Genomic DNA, 23,362 nt, shown 5'->3' with positions numbered 1-23,362 from the left:
ACTCTCTGCACCCTGCACCAGCAAAACCAAAATGTTTCCCCTCCCTAATGGAGTGGGTGCTAGGTGCGGTTGTTTAACCTGGCCAACTGCCATGGTCATCGATGGTGGGCTCACCGCGTGGACTACTGTCGCAGCAGGGTTAAACCAGCTGTGGCATTTAGGAATGTTGTCTGGAATTTATTCCGCCTGAGTTTTTGGGACTGGATCAGATCCCCATGAGCAAAACCATCCAGACTAAGATGCTGCAAACTGCCCCTCCCCATTCTGCACAGGACTCCGTCCCACCAAGGAGGCTCAGTAACCATGAGTGGCCTCAGCGGGGACGATGTGCAAGACTCGCCTATGCAATTAAAATTGGCGATGAGCAAAGCAGACCCCATTAGGGTTTTTGCGTTGGTGGTCCTAATCTGAGAGTTTCCTGAATATGTTACATACTTCTGGGGGTTTGACCACAGGTTTGAAACACTGGTGCTGGCTGACATTCAAGATCTTTTCATGATACAAAAAGCATCAACATTTATTTCATGGCATTGGATATAAACAAAGAGAAAATGAGAATCCCTTGTGCAGTTCTGGTCTCCCACCTCAAGAAGGAAAAGTAGGACTAGGAAAAGGGAAGGGAAAGTTGATGAAGGCAGCAAGACGAATTTCATCACCCATGACATTAGTTACTCCTGTCACACCTTCAACTGACCAGGTTCTGAAATGGATCCTCCCAACCGTACCATAGTGGGAAAATTCTTCCTGAAGGCCTTTTCAGTCACTCCTCAAATGCAAATCCTCTTCTTCACACTGCCAGGGGTGATTTATCTGCTCACTGCCATGGGGAATATGGTCATGATAGCCATCATTTGGCTCAACCAGTTCCACACCAGCGTATCTCTTCCCCAGCAGCTTCTCCTTCCCAGATATTTGGTTCCCTTTGCCCCTAAAAGGTTTGTCAGCCTCATCTTGGAGATTAAGACCATCCCATGGCTGCTTGCCAGTTCCAGACCTTCCTTTCCATCTTCCTGGGCACAGCTGAGTTCAACCTGCTTGTTGTGATGTCTTTTGATTGCTGTGGGGCCATTTGCAACCCATTGCACTGTACCATCTTTATGAAGCCCTGGCTGTGCTTCACACTCATCTTTATCCATTGGGTGATGGCATCTCTATCCTTGCTCAGCCCCACCATTTTATATACCAAGGTACCCTGTGTCCCCAGTAAAGAGACTCTTTCTTCTGTGGCCTCATCCCTTTGATGAGAGCAACCTGCATGGGCACCAGCTACCTTCAAACATGAGCTTTGTTCCCTTCTCCGCTATGTTGCTGAGCTCCTTCACACTGACCCCTGTGGCTTATGTGTGCACTAGATGCACTATCCTGAGAATACCCTCTGGGAAAGCCATAAGAAGCCTTCTTCACCTGCATATCTCACACTGCCATAGTCACTATTGCATATGGTAGCTCCATTTTTGACTATGTGGGACCTGAATACAGCAAATCCCTTGAACCAACCAAAGCCTGATAAAAGGGTTCAAGAGGGATACTCCCATGGTGAGCAGAGAAGCTGCTTTGCTGTAAGCTCTCAGCAGCTTTGCAGGTTCCTCTAAGAAAGCACATTCAGGAGAAGCATGATTTTAGGTGACAGCCAGCAGACTAAGAACACAGTCTGTGGAGAAGCTCTGTTTCACTGCTTGAAACCCATCATCTCCTCCTCCTGCCCTTGCACTCTTGAAGCATCCTATTTGTGGAGTCATCTGCTCCTTTCCTTTATATGTCTAAAACCTAATGCAAAGGTGGAGGGAAAAACGTCAGTATTTATTGCTTATGTTTTCTTTGGACTTCCTTCTGTTAGACACGTTCTTTGGTTTGAAAAAGAAATTAGCTACTAAATTAATTAAGAGGGTGGAGACAGAAATAGTGAGTTTCATCAACTTCATTAGAGGTGTCTGTGAGCAGCTGGTGTCTGTACTCGTTTTCCCTTGGTCCCTATATAGTCAACAAAGAGAGAGCTGGGTCCTCCCAGACTGTAATTGACAGGTGAAAGAAGTGTTACCAGTCTCTTCCAGACACTCTTCTCTCTCTCTCTCTGCACTGACAAGATGGGAGGAAGCTAACTTGCTCAAATCGAAGCGCCCAACTTCTAAAATATAACCCTGCTTAGTATTTTTTTGTTGTTGTTGTTCCAGACCCTTCCTATTTCAAATAATCAAAAGGACAGCCTTTAAGTTCTTTAAGATGAGAAGATTTCCCCCTTCCCCTAAAGGGAAAGCAAGGCATTTAGGTCAGGAATTTTAATAACAATGTTTCCTCAATGCTTCTGGAGAAACAGAGAGGAAGAAGCTGTGGAAGAAAGCAGGGGATTGCAGAAGAGATGCTCAGTACTGGCTTGTTTTGAAAGCAACACCCTCACAGAAGTTCCAAGTCAAAAAAGGCAAGGACTGAAAAGTAGAAGGAATAACTTTCAACATACTTATCTACATGGATGGACTGGCATCTGCAGGTACTAGTAAGTACTTTTGCTGGGAGATTAGGTTGGCTTTTGAAACACAGATGTGATGGATGTTTGCAATAGGTCAAAGTGAACAGAGAATTTCCCAGGCATGGCATGAAATAGTTCACAACCTCTTTACAATACTGTGCTCATGAGAAAGAATCCTTTGTGAGTGGCTGGAAAAGGTAGAAAGAAGACAGTAAAATCTCTGAGGCCTCTCAGTGAAATGTGAAGCAGAGAAATCAGGGTGTGATGAATGGCTGAGAGGAATATTTCTGTCTGTGTTACATAGGAAGCAAGCAAGGGAGCAAAGAAGGAAGGATCTACCCTCCCATCAAGACTGTGAAATTCTCACACTTGCTTCTTCGTGCTCCTGTCTCAGCAGGATGTACTGAAATTGGGCATGGGAGCAGGAAATGAAACTGTGGTTGCTGAGTTCATCCTGGAGGGTTTCTCAGGGCTTGATCAAAGACTACAGCTCTTTCTCTCCCTGATCCTTCTACTCATATACCTGACAACAGTGACAGGGAACACAACGATTATTTTCCTTGTGTGTGTGGCTCACCGCCTGCAAACCCCCATGTACTTTTTCATCAGCAATCTGGCATTCCTGGAAATCTGGTTCACATCCTCCACAACCATCACATTGTTGGTGATTCTGAGCTCTGGAAGGAGAACAATCTCATTAAGCAGCTGCTTTGCCCAATGCTATTTCTATTTTGCCCTGGGTTGTACAGAGTTTGCTCTCCTTGTTGTCATGTCCTTTGACCGCTATGTTGCCATCTGCCAACCTTTGCATTATGCTGCCATCATGAAGCAGCAGCTCTGCACCCACGTGGTTGTTGCTACTTGGGTCATAAGCTTCACACTCTCAAGTTACCGCCTGGTCTTCCTCTCAAAGCTGACCTTCTGTGGCCCCAACAAGATCTACCACTTTTTTTGTGACAACTCCCCCCTATTCAAACTGTCCTGCTCTGACACCAGCCTGCTTTGGAAAGCAGACTCCATTCTGATATCATTTGCATTGCTGGGTTCCTTATGTTTAATCCTGGTGTCCTACATGTGCATCTTCCACTGTATTCTGCACATGCCATCAGCATCTGGGAGGAAGAAAGCTTTTGCTACATGTTCTTCCCATCTCACTGCCTTAGCCATCGCATATGGAAGCTGCATTGTTCTCTATGCACAGCCCTCAGAAAGGGTTTCCTTGGAGACTAACACAGTTGTAGCTTTGCTGAACACTGTCCTCTATCCCTTCTTAAACCCCTTCATCTACAGTTTCAGAAACAAGACTGTGAAGCTGGCCCTGGAGGAAGCCCTTGGCCGTGCAAAGGTTTGGCTTTTCCCCCAGTCATGATGCTTTTCATGACAGCAATTCTAATTATGTATCATGTATTGTATCACACACACACATATATATAGCTATTAAATACAGGTGCTTCAGGAGATTTATTTTCTTGTTGGATTGTAGTAGTGAAAGGAGGGAACGTAAATTGTGTGTCTTGGTTGCAGGGTATTATTATAAACAAAATCTAAAAAATATTAATAAAATGTTGAACACACACATTGCTGGGACTGGGACATAGACTGCCAGTGCATGCTGACACAAGGAAGTTTTCATAAGTCATCTCAGGAAATTTAGCTGAAAACTCTGAGGACAATGTCCAAGGGGTGTTGAGGAAACCTCAAAACATCTTCTCTCCCTGAATAAGAGAAGACGCTAAGCACAAAAATTAAGCTCAGACATTACAATGGGTTCAAATTCATTGGATTCAAATCCATACTACACTTCTCAGTTTCATTAGTGTGATGAAGACAGCATCATTGATTTGCCAGTGATAGCATGCAGACTATAGCTTTTTTTATTCACTTTGGAGGGAGATTTCTTAAAAATGCATATTTTCGTAACATATTGTCAGTTTGTCCACTATTAAAAGCCCTGCTTTATCTCCACTGGTAACTCCAGGATGCATTCTCCTGAAGGAAAAAAAAAAAAAGAATGTATTTCTTCTTGGATAATTAGGCATTTTCTACCTTCTTTTTCTTTGTTGAAGGAGTATTTCATGATTGAGAATTATTTCAAATAAACTATGTATGCTTCTATCACACTTTTTTCTTCTTGTCCATCAATGAAATTATATATTCCCCCCTTATTTTACACTTCTGTTTCTATCCATATCTTTACATGGCAAAGTGATGGGCAGTAGCATGTACAATTGATAAAAGGAAACATATTTTGGAGAAATAATCAGCACACAGAGATCCCTTTTCTCCTTTTATTTTGCAGTCCACAGGGAAAAACAAGGCACAGGGGAAGGGAAAGCACTGCCATTGCTTTACTCCTTTGCAGTTGTTTCTAATCAGCATTTCATTTTGTTAGGGCCTCTGAGGAGCAGAATTACTGTTAACAGCTCTTTTAAACTTTGTGTGTGAGCGTCCCATTTCCGAAGGGAATTCTACAAGGGTGAACTCTTTTTAGGAAAACTGGGTCCAGTTCATCTCTGCAGCCCGTCTCCTCACGTGGGACCCCAGGGAAGATATGGCATTTTGGGTGACCAAAGCTCAGCCCAGTAGAGCACCTGGGCACTCTTGGGCAGCTCAGTCGTCTTGCTCTGGGCTGGGTCCTTGTGCACCACAGTGAAGGATGTGGTGGCCCTGGGTCTTCCCATCCAGGCCCACAGCTCCACTGGCAACACAGGGTTAGGGGATGCAGGCAGACGCCTAGGCTCTGCCTCGGGGTTGAGATAACTGAACAGGGCGTGAGAAACTAGTGGCTGTGAGAAATCATTGGACACTGCAGGGAACAGAATGAGACCCTGCCAAGTTCCAGACAGCACGGTGAGCGATGGCTGGATTTCAGCGGTGGTTAAGGGAGAGTTATATGAGAAAAGCACAAGCTTCACACATAACTGGTGTATTGGGGATCCTCCGGGGAGCAGACTCTTGCAGCACCAGCAGTACCGAGGTAACGATATCAGAAGCACCATATGAACCAGGGGTTACCTAGCCAACCGTACCAGAAATATTAAACTTGAGTACGTAGGCAGTAAAACTGGCACCAATGAAGAAAAAAGTACTTAGAGATGGGCTGTTTATTTCAAAGGGGATAAAGCTGGAGAAAGGGAGGGATCAAGCTGCATCATGGAAGAAGCAGCATGGGAAAATGGAGGCAGAGGGAATAAAAGGGGCCAGTCATGTGTAAGCAAGCTGCTGGCAGGGACCCTTGTCTGGCCAGGCTGTGTACCTGCTCTCTGCGGTGTAGCCTATCATTGTATTAAATCCTTTTCCTAGCTCTTTTCTGGGTGAGCGTGCTCGCTGTTCTGCGTGAGTGCATGTGTGGAAGGCTTGCAGACGTCAAGGCAGCCAGCTACCAGAGACACCCGTGCAAGGGTGCGTGTGAGGTCTCCTGCAAGCTCTGAGTCTGATTAGCTGGTGAGCAAGAACAGGACCAGGCCGTTTGTATCGTTCATGTTTATGAGTGCTGCTCATGTCTCCGTGGTGCCTGTAAAGGTACTGTGCCCCTGCCGGAGGTGATTTTTGGGTGGTCGACCATGTCCGTACAGAGTGTGTGTATGCCTCTTGGAAGTACATGCCCAGCCTCCCTGCTGGCAGGACCAGAGAACTGCAGTAGTCTCCCTTCCAGCAGACCAGGAAGGAGGAATCCGTTTATTCAAAAATCCACTGGATCCAGCGTCCTTTAACAGTGCAGGCCCTGGAAGTGCTGCAGCCACTTGGTCTTGATGTTGAGGTCCCGCTTCTCCATCAACTTGTGCTTCCCAAAGGGCACAGAGGCTTAGGCTTTGGGGTTGCAGTGTGAAGGACCAGCTTTGGCACACGTCCTTCTAGTTCCCCACTATTGATTTAAGCAATACAAATACAGAGATTTTATAACCGTTTGGGTCAGTGATCCCCTAGAGTCAAAGGGAGTTTTGTTTTGTTTTGTTTTCTGATCAGACTTTCTGTCTGCCAGCCTTTATCGTAAAAGTGGCTGGGGTTGCACAGGCAGTGCCATATGATCTACCCTCCATTTCTAAACCATCCACAGAAAGTAGCACTACTTAGTCAAGCTAAATAGCAGGGGCAATGGCCACTGTTTTGTTGGTGGTGCATAAACAGGACAGTCGTGCTGAGCAAAACTCCATTGTCTGAGGATCTGCTACACATTACTAAACACATCTTCATCATGTCCAAGGGTAAAAAAAAAGCTGGGGGATATTTAAGCCAAAAAACTATCTCAGATATCTCAAGACCTGTTTTCTCCTTTTGCACAACAAACATTATCCTCATGTTAAGGATGGCAGGAAGGTATTTGGGTGGAGAAACTTTTCTGAGCTCTGTCAGGCATTGCACAAACATCTCCATAGCTGCATTATTGACATTTCTGCCTGCTGCGAGACTGCAGATAACATGGGCACAAGAGGAAGGTGCCCTAGCTGCAAGCTGATGTGTAGATCTGGGGCATTACAAGGCCCTGGCTGTTAGTCTTTAAATGGTTTGTCCAGGATTTTGTGAGAGAGGTGCCCAGTCTGCATGGAAAAGCACCACAAATGTAAAAGCCGGGAATGCTTTTTGTATCGTGAAAAGATCTTGAACGTCAGCCAGCACCAGCGTTTCACACCTGTGGTTGAACCCCAGAAACAGGGAAGGGCTGTATTTGCTGTGATACGTAACATGTGCAGGAAACTGGGACAAATCATGGTTCTCTCCTGAAGGTAGCACTGGAAGTAGCGTGGGATTAAGAAGGGGTGGAAAGGAAAGCGCGGTGAGAAGGGGAGTTCAGGAGGGTCACGAGTCTCGGGGACTTTCTGGGGTTGGCTCCGCCCGTGCCGGCTCCATGGTCTCCATGGCAAGGGACAGTCTGCAAAGCACCACTTCCCATCTCTATGGTCACCCAGAGGGTCATCCCATCCCTATGGTCAGGTGGCTCCTCTGGGCCGGCCTCCAGCGCTTCTCTATGCTCTCCCAGCAGAGGGACACTCTGGGATCCCCCCTCCAGCCCCTTTCTTGGGCTGCTGATGGAGACCAAATTTCAGGGCCACCCGCTCATGGCGGATAATGCCAAAGGCTGCGATGGCCCCTGGGTTGTTTGCCCACTTCTGAACAAAAGGCCACGGCCTCCCGGGGCTCCCGTGACGTGCACATGCGTCCCCTGGCGCAGACTCGCCCAGGCCCCGGGGCAGAGCGGGGCCCTGTGCCAGCAGCGCCCCAGCAGCAGCGTTTCCCCGCCGACACTCCCCTGCAGCACAACTCCCGCAGCCCAGGGCCAGCCCGGCGCCGCTCCCCCTCGCTCCCCGCCCTCCGCCCCGGCCCCGGCCCCGGCCCCGGCCCCGGCCCCTGCCGGCAGCAGCCGCCACAGGCTCCGCACACACGAGCACACGCCGGGCCGCAGCATCGCTCCGGGCTCCCTGCGCAGCAGCCGCCAACACCCGCCGCTGCCGCAGCTGCTTCTCCGTGGCCTCGAGAGCGGCGCCGCGGCGGGGCCCAGCGGGGGCGGGGCCGGGGCCGGCGGCACCAGGGGCGGTGCCATGGACACACAGGCCCCGCCCCCATAGGGCCGGAAGTGCCGCCTCCTCCCTCGGAGCATGCGCACTGGCGCAGAGGAGGGCGGTGAGGGGCGGGGCAGGGCGGGCCCTGCGGGAAGGGAGGGAGGGGGCGAGAGGCAGCTGGTGCCGCGCGGGGCAGCGTCTCCCGGTGCGGGGCCGCCCGGAGCCTCGAGCCGCAGCGCCGGGAGCTGCCACGCCGGGGCCACGGGCCGAGGGCCGCGGGCTGGGCAGAGCGAGTGGCTGTGCGCACGCGGGCAGCTGGCGCCGCCGCAGCCCAGTGTGTGCGAGCAGCTGCTGGGGAAGGCCCTGCCTGGCCTGGGCCGCCTCCGGCCCCACGGGAGTCCCCGGCTCTTGTGCCCCTTCTCCTGTCAGGCCAGTGACGGCACCAGCTGGGTTTGGGAGCATAACAGTGGCAAAGGAATGATTTTTTGGAAAAAAGACCAAAGTACCCTTCCAGTGTCCTATTCTTTTTGAAAGGACATAGAAAAAACCCTTTGAAACTGCTTTTGCTCTCTGTTCCTGAAGTAGAAGTTTTCCCAAGACTTCCTCTTTCCCTTAGCTGATCTAATACTTTGCCTCTTGCCTTCTGCTGAGTGGGGAAGTGTGTGGCTGAGAAGTTTTTACAGACCTGGTTGCTGAGCCCTGCTTTAGGAGAAAGTTATTTAAGTGGGTGTATGAGTTGCTTTTCCATCTTTTATTTCCTCCCCTCCTTAGACATTTCTACCCTAGATTTGAGTGTTCAAAGCAGAGGTCTGCGCAACACCTCTGAGTGTCTCTTGTTTCTTGGAGATGGTTCTTGCAGCATCTTTGTGAAATCTTCAGAGCTTGCGTTTAACCCGCTGTCAAGTCCCTGCAGCTGCTGCCTGCCTCTGCGAGGGTCAGCCCCACATCTGGCGTCAGGGTCCCCGCGCTCCTCCAGTTCTGCTGGTTTAAGTGTTTGTGGGCTGGTGTGAGGAGGCCAATAGCTGGTGCAGGTGTGAGAGCAGTGCAGGCAGAGCAGTCTGTGATCCCCGTGTGTTTAGTGAGCTGGTGCCTGCAGCTCTGCTGGCGCTGCCTCTTCCCCTGTTCAGTCCCCGTCTGCCCCAGGCCCTGAGGTGCCGCAGTCACTGGGTCTCAAAACACGTCTGCAGGTTAACGGTGCTGAACATCGGTTCCCTGCAAGTTTTCTGGAGAAGCTCACTGGCAAGGGAAGGACCCGCTGGTTCAAACGCCCAGAAGAAGGTTTTGGTTGCTGCCAAGTCACTGCTGGGCATTTTGGTGCGCTTAGTTGTCAGCGCTTCCTCCCCTGGCGGCAGCAGCTGCCTGCGCTGTGTCGCCGTGGGGCGAGTGCGGCTCAGTGCCTGCTGCCCTCCCTTGCAGCCAGGTTTCCCACGTGGGGGCCATGGTCAGGTGAGCGCAGCCGCAGCACCCAGCCCGGCTGGGACCCCTGGCAGCATTCTCCCTGTGGCCCAGCCTGTGTGGGGGCAGGGGCAGCCCCAGACCGCTCCATGCAGCCCTGCCTGCTGCAGGGCCAGCCCTGGCCGGGGCGAGGGGGGCGAGGGGGGCCGTGCCCCCTCTGTGATATGGGCTGTGGTCACAGGGGACATCCCGTGTCACGGCGACAGCTGCCCTCTCCTGCATGGTCCTGGCCTCTCCCCACACGTCCCGGCGAGGCCCGGGGAGCCCAGGCGCTGGGGCTGCTCTTGGCAACGCTCTGCTGCGAGGAGCCACCAACCCTGAGCAGGAGCCGGCGAGGGGAGGCTGGGGCAGAGCGGGGCTGCAGTGACGTGTGGAGGAGGAGGAGGAGGAGAGGAGCTGGTTCATTGTCACCTCCTGCTGCGGGGTGACCCAGGGCAAGGAGGACAAAGATGGAGCTCTGGGATACTGGCCACGGGACGCGGCATGGGCAGGTGGTGCCAATGCTCCCCACCCATGGTAAGGCCTTCAGGATCTCCTTCCTGGGAGCTGTCGCAGAGACCATTAACTCTGAACACGGCTGTGGAAACCCTGGGCCGGGGGGAGGCTGGACAGGGCTGGGGGCTGCAGCCAGATCCCCCACTGATGGTCCCCTCTGGCTCAGGTGCCATTGTGGCCAGCAGAACTCCTGGGTGCTGGCCCTGATGTCTGAAAAAGGCTGAGGGATCCTGCAGCTCCTGCTGGGCTCTGAAGAAGCAGATAGAATCACATGGGTTGGAAAGGAATCCTTAGACTTTTCCTCAGCTCAGCAAGACTTTCTGTCTGGGACCCCGAGCACTGCCTGTAATTCCTTCCCTCAGGCTTTGAGCTCAGGGACACATTGTGGATGTCCCATGGTAGGATCTGCATGTCCTAATGCCTCTGTTTCAGCTGCAGACCCCTCGTGGGGGCAGATAAAGGTTGTAGCCTCAAGGCAGTGCCCACCTCAGCTGCTGAGCCCCTGTCAGGGATGGGGTGTGTTTGGGGAGGGGGATGCAGTTCGAATATGCTTGCACTTGTCATCTCCTTGGCTAGGCATGTGCTGATCAGCTGTGAGCTGGCCCCCCCAGAGCATGACGTGTCTTTCCCTTATTTTCCAGAGCCCGCTGCTGTCTGGGAAGGTGTGTCTGACTAAATTGTACGGCAGCTGATGCTGAACCAGGTGGGTCTGTCATCGTGGGCCTGCCCAGGAAAGCCTTCTTCTGGATCTTCTGGATCTGAGGGATGATTTCTCTGCTTTGAGAGGGTGAAGAGGAGGGGGATGAAAACACCTGGAAAGTTCTTCAGAAGAACTTCTCCAAGGCTTCTCCAAAGCTTTTCTGAGTGCTTCGTCTGTCCCATTTGTACAGCAGGATTGGGCAGGGCACTGAGCACCATCCCCATGCGCTGACAAGTCACCAGCCTGTCCACCTACCAGCCTCATAATTCTTCTCTTGCTTTGTGTTTTCAGGGAGTGAGAGTTATTCGGCTTGGGACCTTTGGTGTTGTAACTGAACGAGTTGGTGTTGGGAAGCATGGTTTCCTGGCTGTTCGCAGACCCGTGTTCTGTCTTTCGAAGACTATTGCAGAGGTTCACGGCCTCACCTATGATAAGGCCCATGCTCCTGGTAAGAAGACAGGCTGAAAGTTTTGCTTTGCCTTGGGACATCTTTGGGGTGTGCATAACTGCTGTTCAGCAGTGACTGTTAGAAACCTAGAATTGCTTCCCCAGGTCCTGAGAACAGCTTCAGTTTTTAATTATCATGTCATCATAATGCGCATTACAATTATACTCCCTCTCTCCCTGACTTGTTTAACAGCTGGCTGCATGCCAGATGTATTGGGGCTGCTGCTTCTCATCAAATTGAGTTAAAACCTTTGGTCCATGTTTATGCCACACTGGAGGTTGTAAAGTTGAATAAGGGCATTCATGCTGGCTCTTCCATTCTCCTTCTACTTTGAAGTAGGTCAAAGGCAGCTGTAGAGAGCCTTGAAATGGAGATGGGGACAATAGTGTGTATGAAAACCCATCAGAGGCCATCTTTGCTGTGATTGCTGATCATCCCTGTGAGCCCTGCATCTGTAGTGGACATCAGTGATGCCTGTGGGGCAGCAGGAGCTCCGAGTTGTGTTTGGAGTGGGTCTTTCCTTTCAAAGGACTCCACATGTTCTCTGTGATGTCAACATCAGTCTGGCACTTCTTAGAGCTGAGCCTGTGGCACCAAAAGCAGGGATGTTTGCTGTGCAGTTCTGAGGGTGCTGGGGATGGCTGGAAGGATCTGAAGGGGTGTAGTGCAATGCTTGTGTTTCCCTTCTGTCTTTCACCATGTGATGTGGCACAGCTAAATGTCTCCCAACCTGGAATGCACGGAGTGTGAGCACAAGTACCTGGCACCCACTCCGCCCTCTTGGGAACTGGTCCCCTTTCTCCTCTCCTTGTCCTGCCATCGTGCCCCATGTTCATAGGAGATGGCCAGGCCCTTTCTTTCGATCTCTGTAGGGAAGAAAGCATTGCTGTACACTTGGCACATCCGTTTGCAGAGTACTTTGAACTTCTCCTAGGGAGAGATGACATGAGATTCCTTCAGGAGCTTGACCAGATGTTAAAGAAGACAGCTCTGTAGCAGTGTCTTGCTTGAAGGCCTCAAAGCTGCCAATGCTCTGTTTTAGCCTGCTCCGCTAGTGGCTTTGTTCCTCTTTTTCTGCTTCCTGGGTCATAAGCTCTCCGAGCCCCTGAAGTATGCTCGCATAGCCTCGGACATCTCTGTTCCTCGGAAAACAGTGGAGGCTTGCATAGAAGAGACCATGCGTCTTTTCTCCCGCTGCCTGGAGAGTGGGAAGAATGTTGCCCTTGTGTTGAAGGACATTGGCATGCTTGTTATTCAAGGAGTAGATGTGAAAATGAGATTTTACAGAGACTTTCTGAGAAGGCTGAATGGGACGGAGCAGCTGGTAGAAGTTCTTCTTGGGGTAAGTTTTCCATTTCTCCAGCACTACTTGTAGTCCTTTTTTAAATCACAAGTGACTGCAGTTCTGTTAGCCTGCCATGACCTGTTTAGGCACATGGATGGTCCTGGCCTAGAGTAATGCCAACTCCCTAGACAGTTTGTCTTGAGCATTCAGAGGATTTGGCAACAAAGAAGACCCCGGGAATAACTGTGCTGGGTCCACCCAAAGATTCATCCAGCCCAGGAGCCCTTTCCCATGTGCTCAGGGAAAAAAGTCCAAGGAAAGGGCAGGTCTTGTGTGTTTTTTCCAGGTAGACCTCCCTCCTTCCAGAAAGCCATGGTTTAGTGCCCTTTAGTGATGACATTTGAACCCATGTGTCCTTTGGCTGTGCCTGGGATGGTAAGGCAGTGAGTTCAGCATTTTGCCCTTAAGCTGTGTAACAATATTTCTGTGTCCCCCTTTGGAAGCTCAGCCTGATCCCTTCATGGGACGCCCTTGAGCTCTGGTGTGGTGAGGAATAGTAATGGATCCCTCCTCCCCTTGCCTGGACCAGTGGGGATGTCAGACCACTGTGAACTCTCTGTTGACCTCAGTCCTCTCTCTTTGAAGCTGGAGGGCCTGAGTGTGTTTCATCTCTCTCATATGGCAGCTGGTCAGAATATTTATCACTCTCATGCTCTTGCTCTGTAGCGTTTCTAGGTCTGTGTCTGTGTAGGTTTGTTTTTGCAGGGATCATTGCTGACCCCACTCTCTGGGCAGGAAGCAGAGGCCCAGGCAGACCAAGGCCCATATGGGACCAGCCCCCTGTTGCTGCTGTTGCTATGTTGGTCTAGTTGTGCTGACCAGGTCTTCCCAGTGCCCTGGAGTGTCACCAGCATGAAGGGGGTCTTTCTGTCCTAATGTGTGCATCTGCATGCTGGCAGTCATGGCTGCAGCATGTCAAAGTGAGAATCATTTGAGCCCGATGCCCTTCCCCAGGTCTCTTGTGCAGCCCTGTCCTTCATGCTGGTCTTTCAGGTGCATCTGGAAAGGTGAGATGTGAAAGCAGGCTGAGGTGAGCCCCTCGAGGGTTAAGGCAGAGATGCAAGCAGGCTATAGGCCTGTAGGCTTCCCAGCTCTGTCTGTTCCTTCTGTCCTAGTCCGTGGTGCCTTTTCAGTCCATTCTCTGGGCCAGGGCCTTTTCTCCAGCCTTTGTTGCAGTGGGTCCCAGAGCAGCTGCCCCTTGAACACACCTCAGAGGTTTGGCCTTCCCAGTTGTTACCTGCTTTGCCTCTATGGTGCAGAGGCAGTTGTCTGAATGTTAGGAGAGACTGTGGGGTTAACCCCACATCAAGCTGGCAGGGAAAATGCAGCCACCAGGAATCCCAACTAGTGCAATGCCTTCTCGTGTGCTTGCCTCCATCAGCTTCTGCATTAGGAAAGACCTAGTCTCCTGACTGAGTCTCTGGATTCTCAGCCTTGCAAAAAGCCTGACAGTGTTCTTACCCTCTCTCATTTATTTCCCTCCAGCTTCTGTGCTTCATAACTGAGGGGCTGTTGAGAGGAGTGGAGAAATTCAGCATTTCAGTGAGGCAGCTTCTTCTCTGAGCAGTGGAAAAGTTTGCTGCCCTTGTGAGCACTGAGATAATTTTCTTGGCATCACCTCACACATGTCTGTCACTTTGCAGATGCCAGAGATGAGGGATTCAGTCCTCTCAGGCACCAAAACCGCTGCTTCTCAGACCCATTCTGGTCAGGTCATCATCTTTCCTGAGTGAGTATGTTTGCTTCTTAGCCCCTGGGTGGCCAAGCAAGCAGCTTCTCACGGCATGTTTGGTAGCATTGTGTTGCCAGTGCTTGTGAAGGCTGCTCAGAAATTCATCTGAGAGTAACTCTTTGAAATGTGCATCAAAGTACAGGTCCCTACTAGTTGCTGGCTTGGGACATTTTCATGTCTTCTGTGAGACCTGCATGAATCAAATGTGTCCTGAATGTGTTTTCTGGGGTCAAAAGTTTTTTTGTGGGAGGCCTATCTAGGCCAAAGTGAAGCGTGTGCCCATTGGGGTTTTGGCGAGCTTTGTCCTGGCTCCCATCATGCTCAGTGTTTTGTTCCATTACTTGTCTGGGAGATGGAGGTTCCTTTTTACAGATGGATGGACATGAGCTTGGGAGGGCCTGCAAGTGATTTGGAGGGTGAGACGGGAATTAGAAATGGTGCTGGAAAGCTGTAGGAAAGGAGACTATTGTGTTCTGCCTGGACATAAACATTGAACAGGAGATGGGAGATGGTCACAATGGCAGCACAGAGGATCTGGGTTCAAATGAGCTTTCTCATAGGAAGGCTAAGAAAGCTCTCAAAGGGCCTGATGAGGAAGCTCATGCCCCTCTAGGTTCTGGAGGTCTTCACGATGTCACTCAGCTTGCTACTGCACTCCTCCAGCATCTGGCGTATTCTTCATATTCTGCTTTGGAAAAAGATGGACTTCCCAGTAGCTCCCAAATGCCCCTGTGTCCTCATTATTCACCCAAGGGGCAAAGGAAGTGTGGTGCCCTCCCTTTAGACTGGTGTCTTTTTCCTGTTTCCAGGTACAAGTTTGAGAGTACAGCTAGAAAACCACCCGTGGCACCTGTGAAGCCAACCCGGGAAGAAGAGATGGGAAAAGATGAGTGCAGTGGCAAGAAAGGTAATGAAGCAGCTGGTTCCTGGCAGGGGTTTGTGTCTTCTCCCTCTGTCCTCTTTGGCAGGGCATTGGAGCCAAGGTGACAGTGGGATGTCTCATGTAGCATGAGGCACTAGAGGTGATGCTGCTTACCCAATATGGGAAATCTCAAGTGACTCCTGAGGGAACAAGACCTCAGGGCAGCCCAACACTCCCACCTGCAGCTGATACCTCCAAGTTAAACTTTCCCCCATTTCCACGGGACTCAGTGCCCTGGTGTGCACTGCAAACTGCTCTTCCTTTTGAGGCGTTGGTGCAGAAGGGAGGCAAACTTGAGAACTGTCCTTGGGCAATGTGAATCCTAAATTGTGCCTGGAGCTGTATGTAATGGAGGGGCTGAGCTATTTCATGGAATCAGTGTGTTTTCAAGTGGTGGGAAGAGTCACCTTGAGTAGATAGTACAAAGTCTGGTAACCTATGCCAAGACTTCCTTCATTTTCAAAGCAAGGAGTTCTTACCTTTCTTTCCGAATTTCTCATAAACATCCGCAAAACAGTGCCTTTGGGTTGACTGTGTCACCAGAGGAACTGCAGGCATATGAGATCAGTAGACAGATCCAAGGATCTGCTCCCCTTGTGTGAAATTGTTGCCCCCAGAGAGACTCTGTTCATTCACCAGTACATCCCAGCAAGCCTCCTTTTTCGTAATGTGACTAGGATAGAACATGAAAGAACAGAAAAAACAGTACCACAAGAAATGATGTTGCACAGTAAAATCTAAAAGACAGAGAGAAGCCAGTGTCCGGAAGGGCCAAAGACCACCCAGGAAACAAGGCATAAAAGGAATCAGCTGGAAGCCTCACAGTTTTATCACAGGCTTGATCAGATCTGCATATCCTTCCTTTTCAAAAGGTCTCTGCAATTCTATCCTGAGGTGTTTTCTTGTCTCCTGCTTACAGGAAATCTTCCTGCCAAGCAGCTCCTCTTGAGAGAGAGATATCCTCCAGCCAAAATAACAGCTCCGACTATGCAGAAAGGAAAGGGGAAGAAAGCTGAGGGCAAAGCGCCTCATGGCAGGTGAGACACTTGGAGGAATGGATGAGGGTGACCCTGGACCCTTGTGCTTGTTTGGGTGAGATGCTTCCTCTGGACACCAGGTTCATAGTAGCTCTGAATATCTTTTATCACATGTCACAGTGACTCCTGATCCCTCGATGGCAAGAATGCCTTTACACCACTTTCTCCTTCTTTGATTCTGGGTCTCCAGGAACAATCAGTTTTCCATACCTAAACACACAGCAGCTGGGACCATCGAGCAATGTTTAATACATTTGCGAGGATGGGGTAACTGTGTCTCTTAGAGGCTGTCTTTATAAAGGACCCTGCTGCTCTCCTTGCCACATCAAGACAGAGCCTGTATCTGGGCATGCTGAGCATTCCTGCAGGCACATCATGCAGCCCTGGGCATTTCAGCTGGGGGTGATCTCTGTCTCTGCCCAGCTTGTGAGTACAGGACGGAGACCAAACTCCCCCTGTGCTCACACCACCTCCCCACAATGTGTATTTTCAGCGTGCTCCCAGGCATCCAAGGGAGCTGCTCAAGGAAGGTGGAGCGAGGCAGGAGGAAGGGCAGTGCTGAAGTCATGCCGCCACCTGAGAAACTGGTTACAAGAATCCAGAGGTGGCCAGGAGAGGTACGTGCTACTGACTGAGGTCCTCCTTGTGCCATATGGACTTGTGGAAAAGCGCAGTTCTATGGGCAGTGAGTATGAAAGACCCCTTCCTGCATGTTCATTTGGCCATTGACCGACCTTGTCTGAGCCTTGCTTTAAAAGGTGCAGGTCATGCTCTAGTTTTGCAGTGCATTTGTCACTGCTGCATTCTCAGGAAACACCTCAGAAGAACACCTCCCCTTTGACCCTGTTTCTAGAGGGAATGTACCTGCTGGGCCTTTCAGGGATAGAAGATGGACAGTTTCTGTTTAGCTCAGTGATCATTTAGCTCATTGGTCAGATCAAATATGCAATTTGCGGACCTGCCAGTATTAGCTTAGGGGCATAAGAGCACTGACAGGAAGGCTCAAGACAAGGGGCAGAAAGGAGGATGAGAAATGACCTTTGTGCACTGGAAAATACCAGATGCCAGTGATAATCTTTGCTGTTTCTTTTCTGTGGCCCTCCAGGTGGAATATCACTTCAGAGTAATGGGGGAGGGGATTCTTGTCTTTCCTCTGATCTGAAGCCCTGGGAAGGTTTCCCTTTCCTGTGCCTTTTGCTGAAGAGCAACTCTCTCCAGCCAACAGGTCAGGCCAGGATCAAGCACAAACTGGAGCAGCTGGGGCAGCTCCAGTATCCAGTCCCTGGTGCTGCAGGAATGGGAATGTCCCTGATCCCTGCCACATTCCCAGCCCCAAGGAAGGGAACACTGCCCTTTGAAGCAAGGCAAGTGAAGAGAGAAGAGCACTTTTGGAGAACTCATCTGAAGAAACCCCAGTGCTTCCTCTGGAGCTGTTTTCCAGAAGCATCCGTAAGAGGCAAGGAACCATGAGGAAGGGGGCTTGTGGTCCAAGCGAAGTCCCAGCATTATTAAAGTCCCATAGTTGGGCTGCCAGCTGTTGGGGAAGCTCAAGTGAGGCCATGAACACTGATGCTGAGAGTAAAAGCTGAGGTCCTAAGGGGTGTTTGGGGTCATTTGATCTGACCTGCCAAACCTCCCAGTAGGGTTGCATTAAAAGTTCCTGCTCCAGCCATGGCCATTTCTTGCCCTCATTTTTGTTGCTATGGGAGATGTCCGACTGAGATGGAGGGGTGAGTAGGCAGCCTGGCCCTTGCCTTCTGAAGGGCAGTGGGCCTGCGAGGGAGAAAGATTGTATTTGTGGAAAAGGATGGGATTTGTGTGCCAAGAGACAAAGCAGAGTGCAGAGTGGGGTCTGTCCTTGGCGTCCTGGCCCAGCAGATGTAGAGGGAGAAGCGCTGAATGCGAGTGGCAGGGAGGGGGCTGTTTAAGCAGCTGCGCAGAGAGCAGGGACTTCAGTGTGAGGAAGAGCACAGAGGGACCTGTCTGGGACCCCTACTGAACATCCCTCTGCATCAGCTCCTTCCTGCTGAAAGGGCACAAGACAGGGCAGAAAGGCAGTGACTCCCCTGGGGTCTAGCAGGGAGGCTAAAAGCTGCCTGTAAAACCATGACTTCACAGCAGCCCCAGATCAAAGACTGGCAGTCAGTTTTGCTCTCCAAATTTACTTTTTTTTTTTTTAATTTCTCCTGAACATTGCACACAGACTTGCTTTTGTGTTCTCTATCCCCTCTGTACCAGCTCACGGCACAAAAAAACCCCTTTCCTTACCCAAATGTACTCACCCATCAGGCTGCCCTGCCCAGCCCAGCTGCAGCACTTTGCAGCCCCCTGTCCCTGCACAGAGGGAGAAGCCCTGCTCCTGCAGCCCCACATGCTGCATTGGCCTTCTTGGCAGCTCTTGCTGCTGCTGAACCCTGCTCTCCCATCAGGAGCTCAGCTGCGACTGCAACCCAGGACATCCCTCTCTGTCTCCAGACACAGCGTCTCTCCAGCCATCAAGTCAGGCTAAGGATCAAGCACAGCCTGGATGGAGAGCGCTGTCCTCTGCCCCGATGTTGTGCTTGGGGTAGATGAAGGACTGACCCTGCCACGGGGTGGGGGGTCTCTGGCAGAGCTGTCTGCACATCAGGCAGATGTGTGAATCACTCCCACGTCCCCACACAGTCTCTGGAGTGGGCACTCAGCTGGTCTCTTTCCCTGCCCATGGCACTTCACCCTCCCTTCTCCCCATTCAGCAATGAGATGTACAGGCAGGACCACCTGGCACTACGCACACTCTTCCTTCTTCTGTCCTTCCCATCAGGCAAGGGGATGGGACAAGTCAGCTAAGCTCAGGGTCAACAGGACACATGTACATCCTCCGTGCTGCTCTCCAGCCTCTCTGGCCATCCCCTATGGTCTAGAAAGGATGTCCCACTGCAAGATGCATGTCCCAGCCAGCAGCAGATCTGCTGTCCCAGAGCTGGGACATGGTGACTGTGAGCAAAACCCAGGGTGCTGGGCAGCACAATCCCCCAGGTACCCCACCAATAGGGCAACGTCCCTGGGTGGGCTCGAACCACCAACCTTTCAGTTAACAGCCGAATGCGCTACCTGCTGCGCCACAGAGACCCCCACCTGGTGCTCTCCTGGGGCAGCTCCAGTGTCCAGTTCCCGGTGCTGTGGGAATGGGAATATTCCTGATCCCAGGCACATCCCCAGCCCCAGGGAAGGGGACACTGCCATTTGCCCACTGCCAGTGCTGGTGGGCAGAGCGGTGCAGAGGGAGGCCTAATACCTAGGTGAGGGGCTGTGGGCAGCTCCCTGCCCAGGATCGGCTCTGCCTGCTTTCATGGCCCTTCCAATGCACATGCCAGGGGGCAACTGGAGCTGTGGGCACATCACCCTGGGGAGGGCATTTCCCTCACCCCATTTGCTCCTGCTGCTGGCATCGAAGACAGGTGCGGCACACACACACAGCAGTGCTGCATGGGGTGGCAGAGGTGACTCGGGGAAGGGGTTTGCTCCTCTCCATTGACCCTCCCCGGGAGGGCCAGAGTGTGGGAGCAGCACCTGCAGCGAGAGTCTCCTCCTGCCCCCATCAACTGCAGAGATGTTGAAGGGGCAGCAATCTATGGTGCAGCCCTGGTCCAGGACCAGCCCCAGCTGAGAGGGAATCTCAACTTCCCCCATCCCAGCCTGTGGCCCAGCAGGAGGGTTCAAATGCTGCTTTCTGCTGAGGCTCTCAGGGCACCAGGGGCCAACAGGGCTGTGCTTGTCAAGGGCACATCATGGGACAAGAGTATGTCCCACCCCTCAGCAGGCTCTTAGGGGATGTAGCTCAGTGAAGAGCACCTGCTTTGCATGCAGGAGGTCCTGGGTTCAATCCCCAGCATCTCCAGGGAAGCTTTTGTCCTGAATCTCCATCCCTCCCCCTCCAACAAGTGTGAGGGCTGGGATCAGGTGCATTGCTCCTCTCCAGAATTTGTAGGCTTGCCCTCTGACAGGGTGTCATGTGGTAAGTGGTGCTCCGCATGTGGGAAGAGCCCAGGCAGGTCATCAGAAAGCCTGCCCAGGTGAAATGACATCATTATGTTGCTACTATTGCAACAACCTGATTGGCCAGCAGTAGGCAAACAGGTGGGAGCTGGGAGGTCATCAAGTGCATCTCAGGAGAGATGGCAGCCCTGTGAGACAAGGGTCAGTAGCATGCACGAAGGTGAGAGGACTGGATGCTGGCTGGGAGGTTATTTTAGCTGCAGCAGCAGGATTGCCCTGGACAGGCAGGCAGGCACTGTGAGGGCATCAGGCTCATCAGATGCACCTGACCACTGGAGGTGAGAGCTCAGCAGGAGGGGAGAGGGGAGGCAGGTGGAGGTGCCAGCTGGGACATCACTGGTGAGTCACTGCTGTCCCAGCAGCTCCTGGCCAGCAGCAGGTGAGCAGGCAGTGGGGTCACTGCAGGTGACAGGAGCTGATTCAGCAGCTGGGGAGGTGGGAGTGGGAGCAGGAGAGGGAGCAGGAGAGAGAGAGTCAGGCAAGAGCACAATGGCTGGTGTGTTGGTTGTGAGGTCACTTCCATTACACTTCCCCGATTGGCCAGCAGTGGGCAGGTGGCATTATGAGGTCATGAACAGCATCACAGAGGCTGCCCATCAGCAAGGAGAGCTTGGGAGGAGGCAGGAGGCAGGGACAGGTGAAGGTGACATTGTTGGCTTTGATTGTGAAGTGTCTCCTTTCACAGCAGCTGATTGGCCAGCAGCAGGTGGGCAGGCTTGTGAGGTCATCAGTGGCATGACAAAGTCCATGAGGCAGAGGTGAGAGCCTGGAGGGAGGAAGGAGGGAGAGGCAGATGATCATGACACTGCTGGCATAGTGATTGTGAGGTCACCTCTATGAGTGCAGCCTGATTGGTCAGCAGCAGGCAGGTGGGTGGGCACTGTGAGGTCATGAAGGGCAGGAGGAAGCCCCCAGGAGAGAGGAGAGCTCCTGGAGGGGGCAGGGCCAGGGAAATGGAAATGTAGTGTGACTGGAAGCTGGTTTGTGAGGTCACTTCTATTGCAGCAATCTGATTGGACAGTAAGCTGGCAGGCACTGTGAGGTCGTGAAGCAGGTCAGAAAACCTTCCCCATGGAGAGGAGAGCTCAGGGGAGGGGAGAGGGAGAGATGAGTTAGAGTGATGTGTTGGATGTTTATTGTGAGGTCAATTCCTTGCATCAGCTGGATTGGCCATTAGCATGTAGGTCAGCTGGGAGGTGTTGTGAGGTCATCAAGAACATCAGAAAACTACCCTGAGCTGAAAGGAGATCTCAGGGAGAGGGAAGGCAGGTAAAGGGGGCCAACACTGGGATGAGGATGTCACTTCTTTTGCAGTGTGGCAAGATCTTTGGATTTGAAATTATGCCTGTGATACAAGGATGACATTCAAATTTATCTGATATAGTTCTATATCAATGGGAGTGGATTGTGCATGCTCTGGAGTGGTTATGTGGGACCACAGGCCAGCTGGATTATCAGGATTCATTGAAACAACCCCCCTGAGGGACTGTCCCCTGACCCAGGTGAAGATGCTATTGCAAGGACACTTGTGACAGAGAATAGCATCAACGGCTGAACAGCAACCAACCAATCTTGTTCAAGAGGTATGGAATCCCCAAATGAGCATTATCTTAGCAAAAGAGCCAAATCTTTCTTTCTTTTTTTTTTTTTTTTTAAACAAACACTTTGTCTATGAATGTCTGTGAAGCAAATGAATCATTTTGATCCGTCATCTTCTGGTTATGGACCCAGGCACTTGTGCTGTGCCCCTCTGCCCCTGCTGTGGGCTCTGCATGGAGCTTCAGAGCAGGCGTGCTGTTTCCTGCAGCCAGGGTGAGAGATTTGGACCTTGCAAGCAACATCTGGGCATGCCCAAAACATCATCCGAGGGATGGAACAGGCATGTCTTTATTTTGTCACTCTTTGTCCATCTCTGGCCCATGTCCATGTGTGTGAGTGTACTGACATTTTTGCAGCTGAGCAGAGAGGTCCCTGCACCAGATGTTGGGGAGAGTGTGTCCTTCCACCTTGAGATGGTGGAGTTCAGGATCCTGCGAGGAGGCAGCAGGGCACCAAGTAGGATCGCAACCCTGGAGTTCAGGAAAGCAAATTTTGGCCTCTTCAGGAACCTACTTGAAGGAATCCCATGGGCTAGGGCCCTAGAAGGAAGGAGTGTTCAAGAGAGCTGGTTAATATTCAAACATCACTTCCTCCAGGCTCAAGAGCAGTGCATCCCTATGAGTAGGAAGTCAAGCAAAGGAGGTAGGAGACCTGCATGGATGAGCAAGGAGCTCCTGGCAAAACTCAACCAGAATAAGGAAGTATACAGAAAGTGGAAAGGGGGACAGGCCACTTGGGAGGAATATAGGAATGTTGTCAGAGTATGCAGGGATGCAACGAGGAAGGCTAAGGCCCGTTTGGAATTAAATCTGGCGAGAGATGTCAAGGACAGCAAGAAGGGCTTCTTCAAATACATCAGCAGTAAGAGGAAGACTAGGGAAAATGTGGGCCCTTTGCTGAATGGGGTGGGTGCCCTGGTGACGAAGGATGCAGAGAAGGCAGAGTTCCTGAATGCCTTCTTTGCTTCAGTCTTTACTGCTCAGGCCAGCCCTCAGGAACCCCAGACCCTGGAGGCAAGAGAGAAAGTCTGGAGGAAGGAAGACTTTCCCTTGGTGGAGGAGGAGTGGGTTAGAGATCATTTAAGCAAACTTGACACCCACAAATCCATGGGCCCTGATGGGATGCACCCACGAGTGCTGAGGGAGCTGGCGGATGTCATTGCTAAGCCACTCTCCATCGTCTTTGAAAGGTCATGGAGAACAGGAGAGGTGCCCGAGGACTGGAAGAAAGCCAATGTCACCCCAGTCTTCAAAAAGGGCAAGAAGGAGGACCCAGGGAACTACAGGCCAGTCAGCCTCACCTCCATCCCTGGAAAGGTGATGGAGCAGCTCATCCTGGAAGCCATCCCCACGCATGTGGAGGAAAAGAAGGTGATCAGGAGTAGTCAGCATGGCTTCACCAAGGGGAAATCATGCCTAACCAATCTGATAGCCTTCTCTGATGGAATGACTGGCTGGGTACGTGAGGGGAGAGCAGTGGATGTCGTCTCCCTTGACTTCAGCAAGGCTTTTGACGCTGCCTCCCATAACATCCTCATAGGGAAGCTCAGGAAGTGTGGGCTAGATGAGTGGACAGTGAGGTGGATTGAGAACTGGTTGAATGGCAGAGCTCAGAGGGTTGTGATCAGTG

At 51.6% G+C, this 23,362-nt stretch overlaps 1 protein-coding gene and 2 non-coding genes across 3 annotated transcripts; 2 read left to right on the top strand and 1 right to left on the bottom strand.

Moving 5' to 3' along the window:
- The first annotated feature begins 2,879 nt into the window (after positions 1–2,879).
- Positions 2,880–3,833, top strand: LOC136993822 (olfactory receptor 6F1-like). The gene has a single exon (XM_067308769.1). It carries the CDS (start codon positions 2,880–2,882, stop codon positions 3,831–3,833), a length of 954 nt encoding a protein of 317 aa, XP_067164870.1.
- Positions 3,834–19,134: 15,301 nt separating this feature from the next.
- Positions 19,135–19,207, bottom strand: TRNAN-GUU (transfer RNA asparagine (anticodon GUU)). Its single transcript has one exon. It is a non-coding gene; the product is annotated as a tRNA-Asn (tRNA).
- Positions 19,208–19,905: 698 nt separating this feature from the next.
- On the top strand, positions 19,906–19,976 carry TRNAA-UGC (transfer RNA alanine (anticodon UGC)). The gene has a single exon. It is a non-coding gene; the product is annotated as a tRNA-Ala (tRNA).
- The last annotated feature ends 3,386 nt before the right edge of the window (positions 19,977–23,362 follow it).

Source organism: Apteryx mantelli, chromosome 20 (genome assembly GCF_036417845.1).
Source record: "Apteryx mantelli isolate bAptMan1 chromosome 20, bAptMan1.hap1, whole genome shotgun sequence".
In the NCBI taxonomy this organism is placed as follows: Eukaryota; Metazoa; Chordata; class Aves; order Apterygiformes; family Apterygidae; genus Apteryx; species Apteryx mantelli.
The sequence above is the reverse complement of the archived record's forward strand: the minus strand, read 5'-3'. Positions and strand labels throughout refer to the sequence as shown.

Excerpts from the sequence above, each read along its gene's own strand:
- LOC136993822 (XM_067308769.1), top strand. The coding sequence starts at position 2,880 with ATGGGAGCAGGAAATGAAACTGTGGTTGCTGAGTTCATCCTGGAGGGT.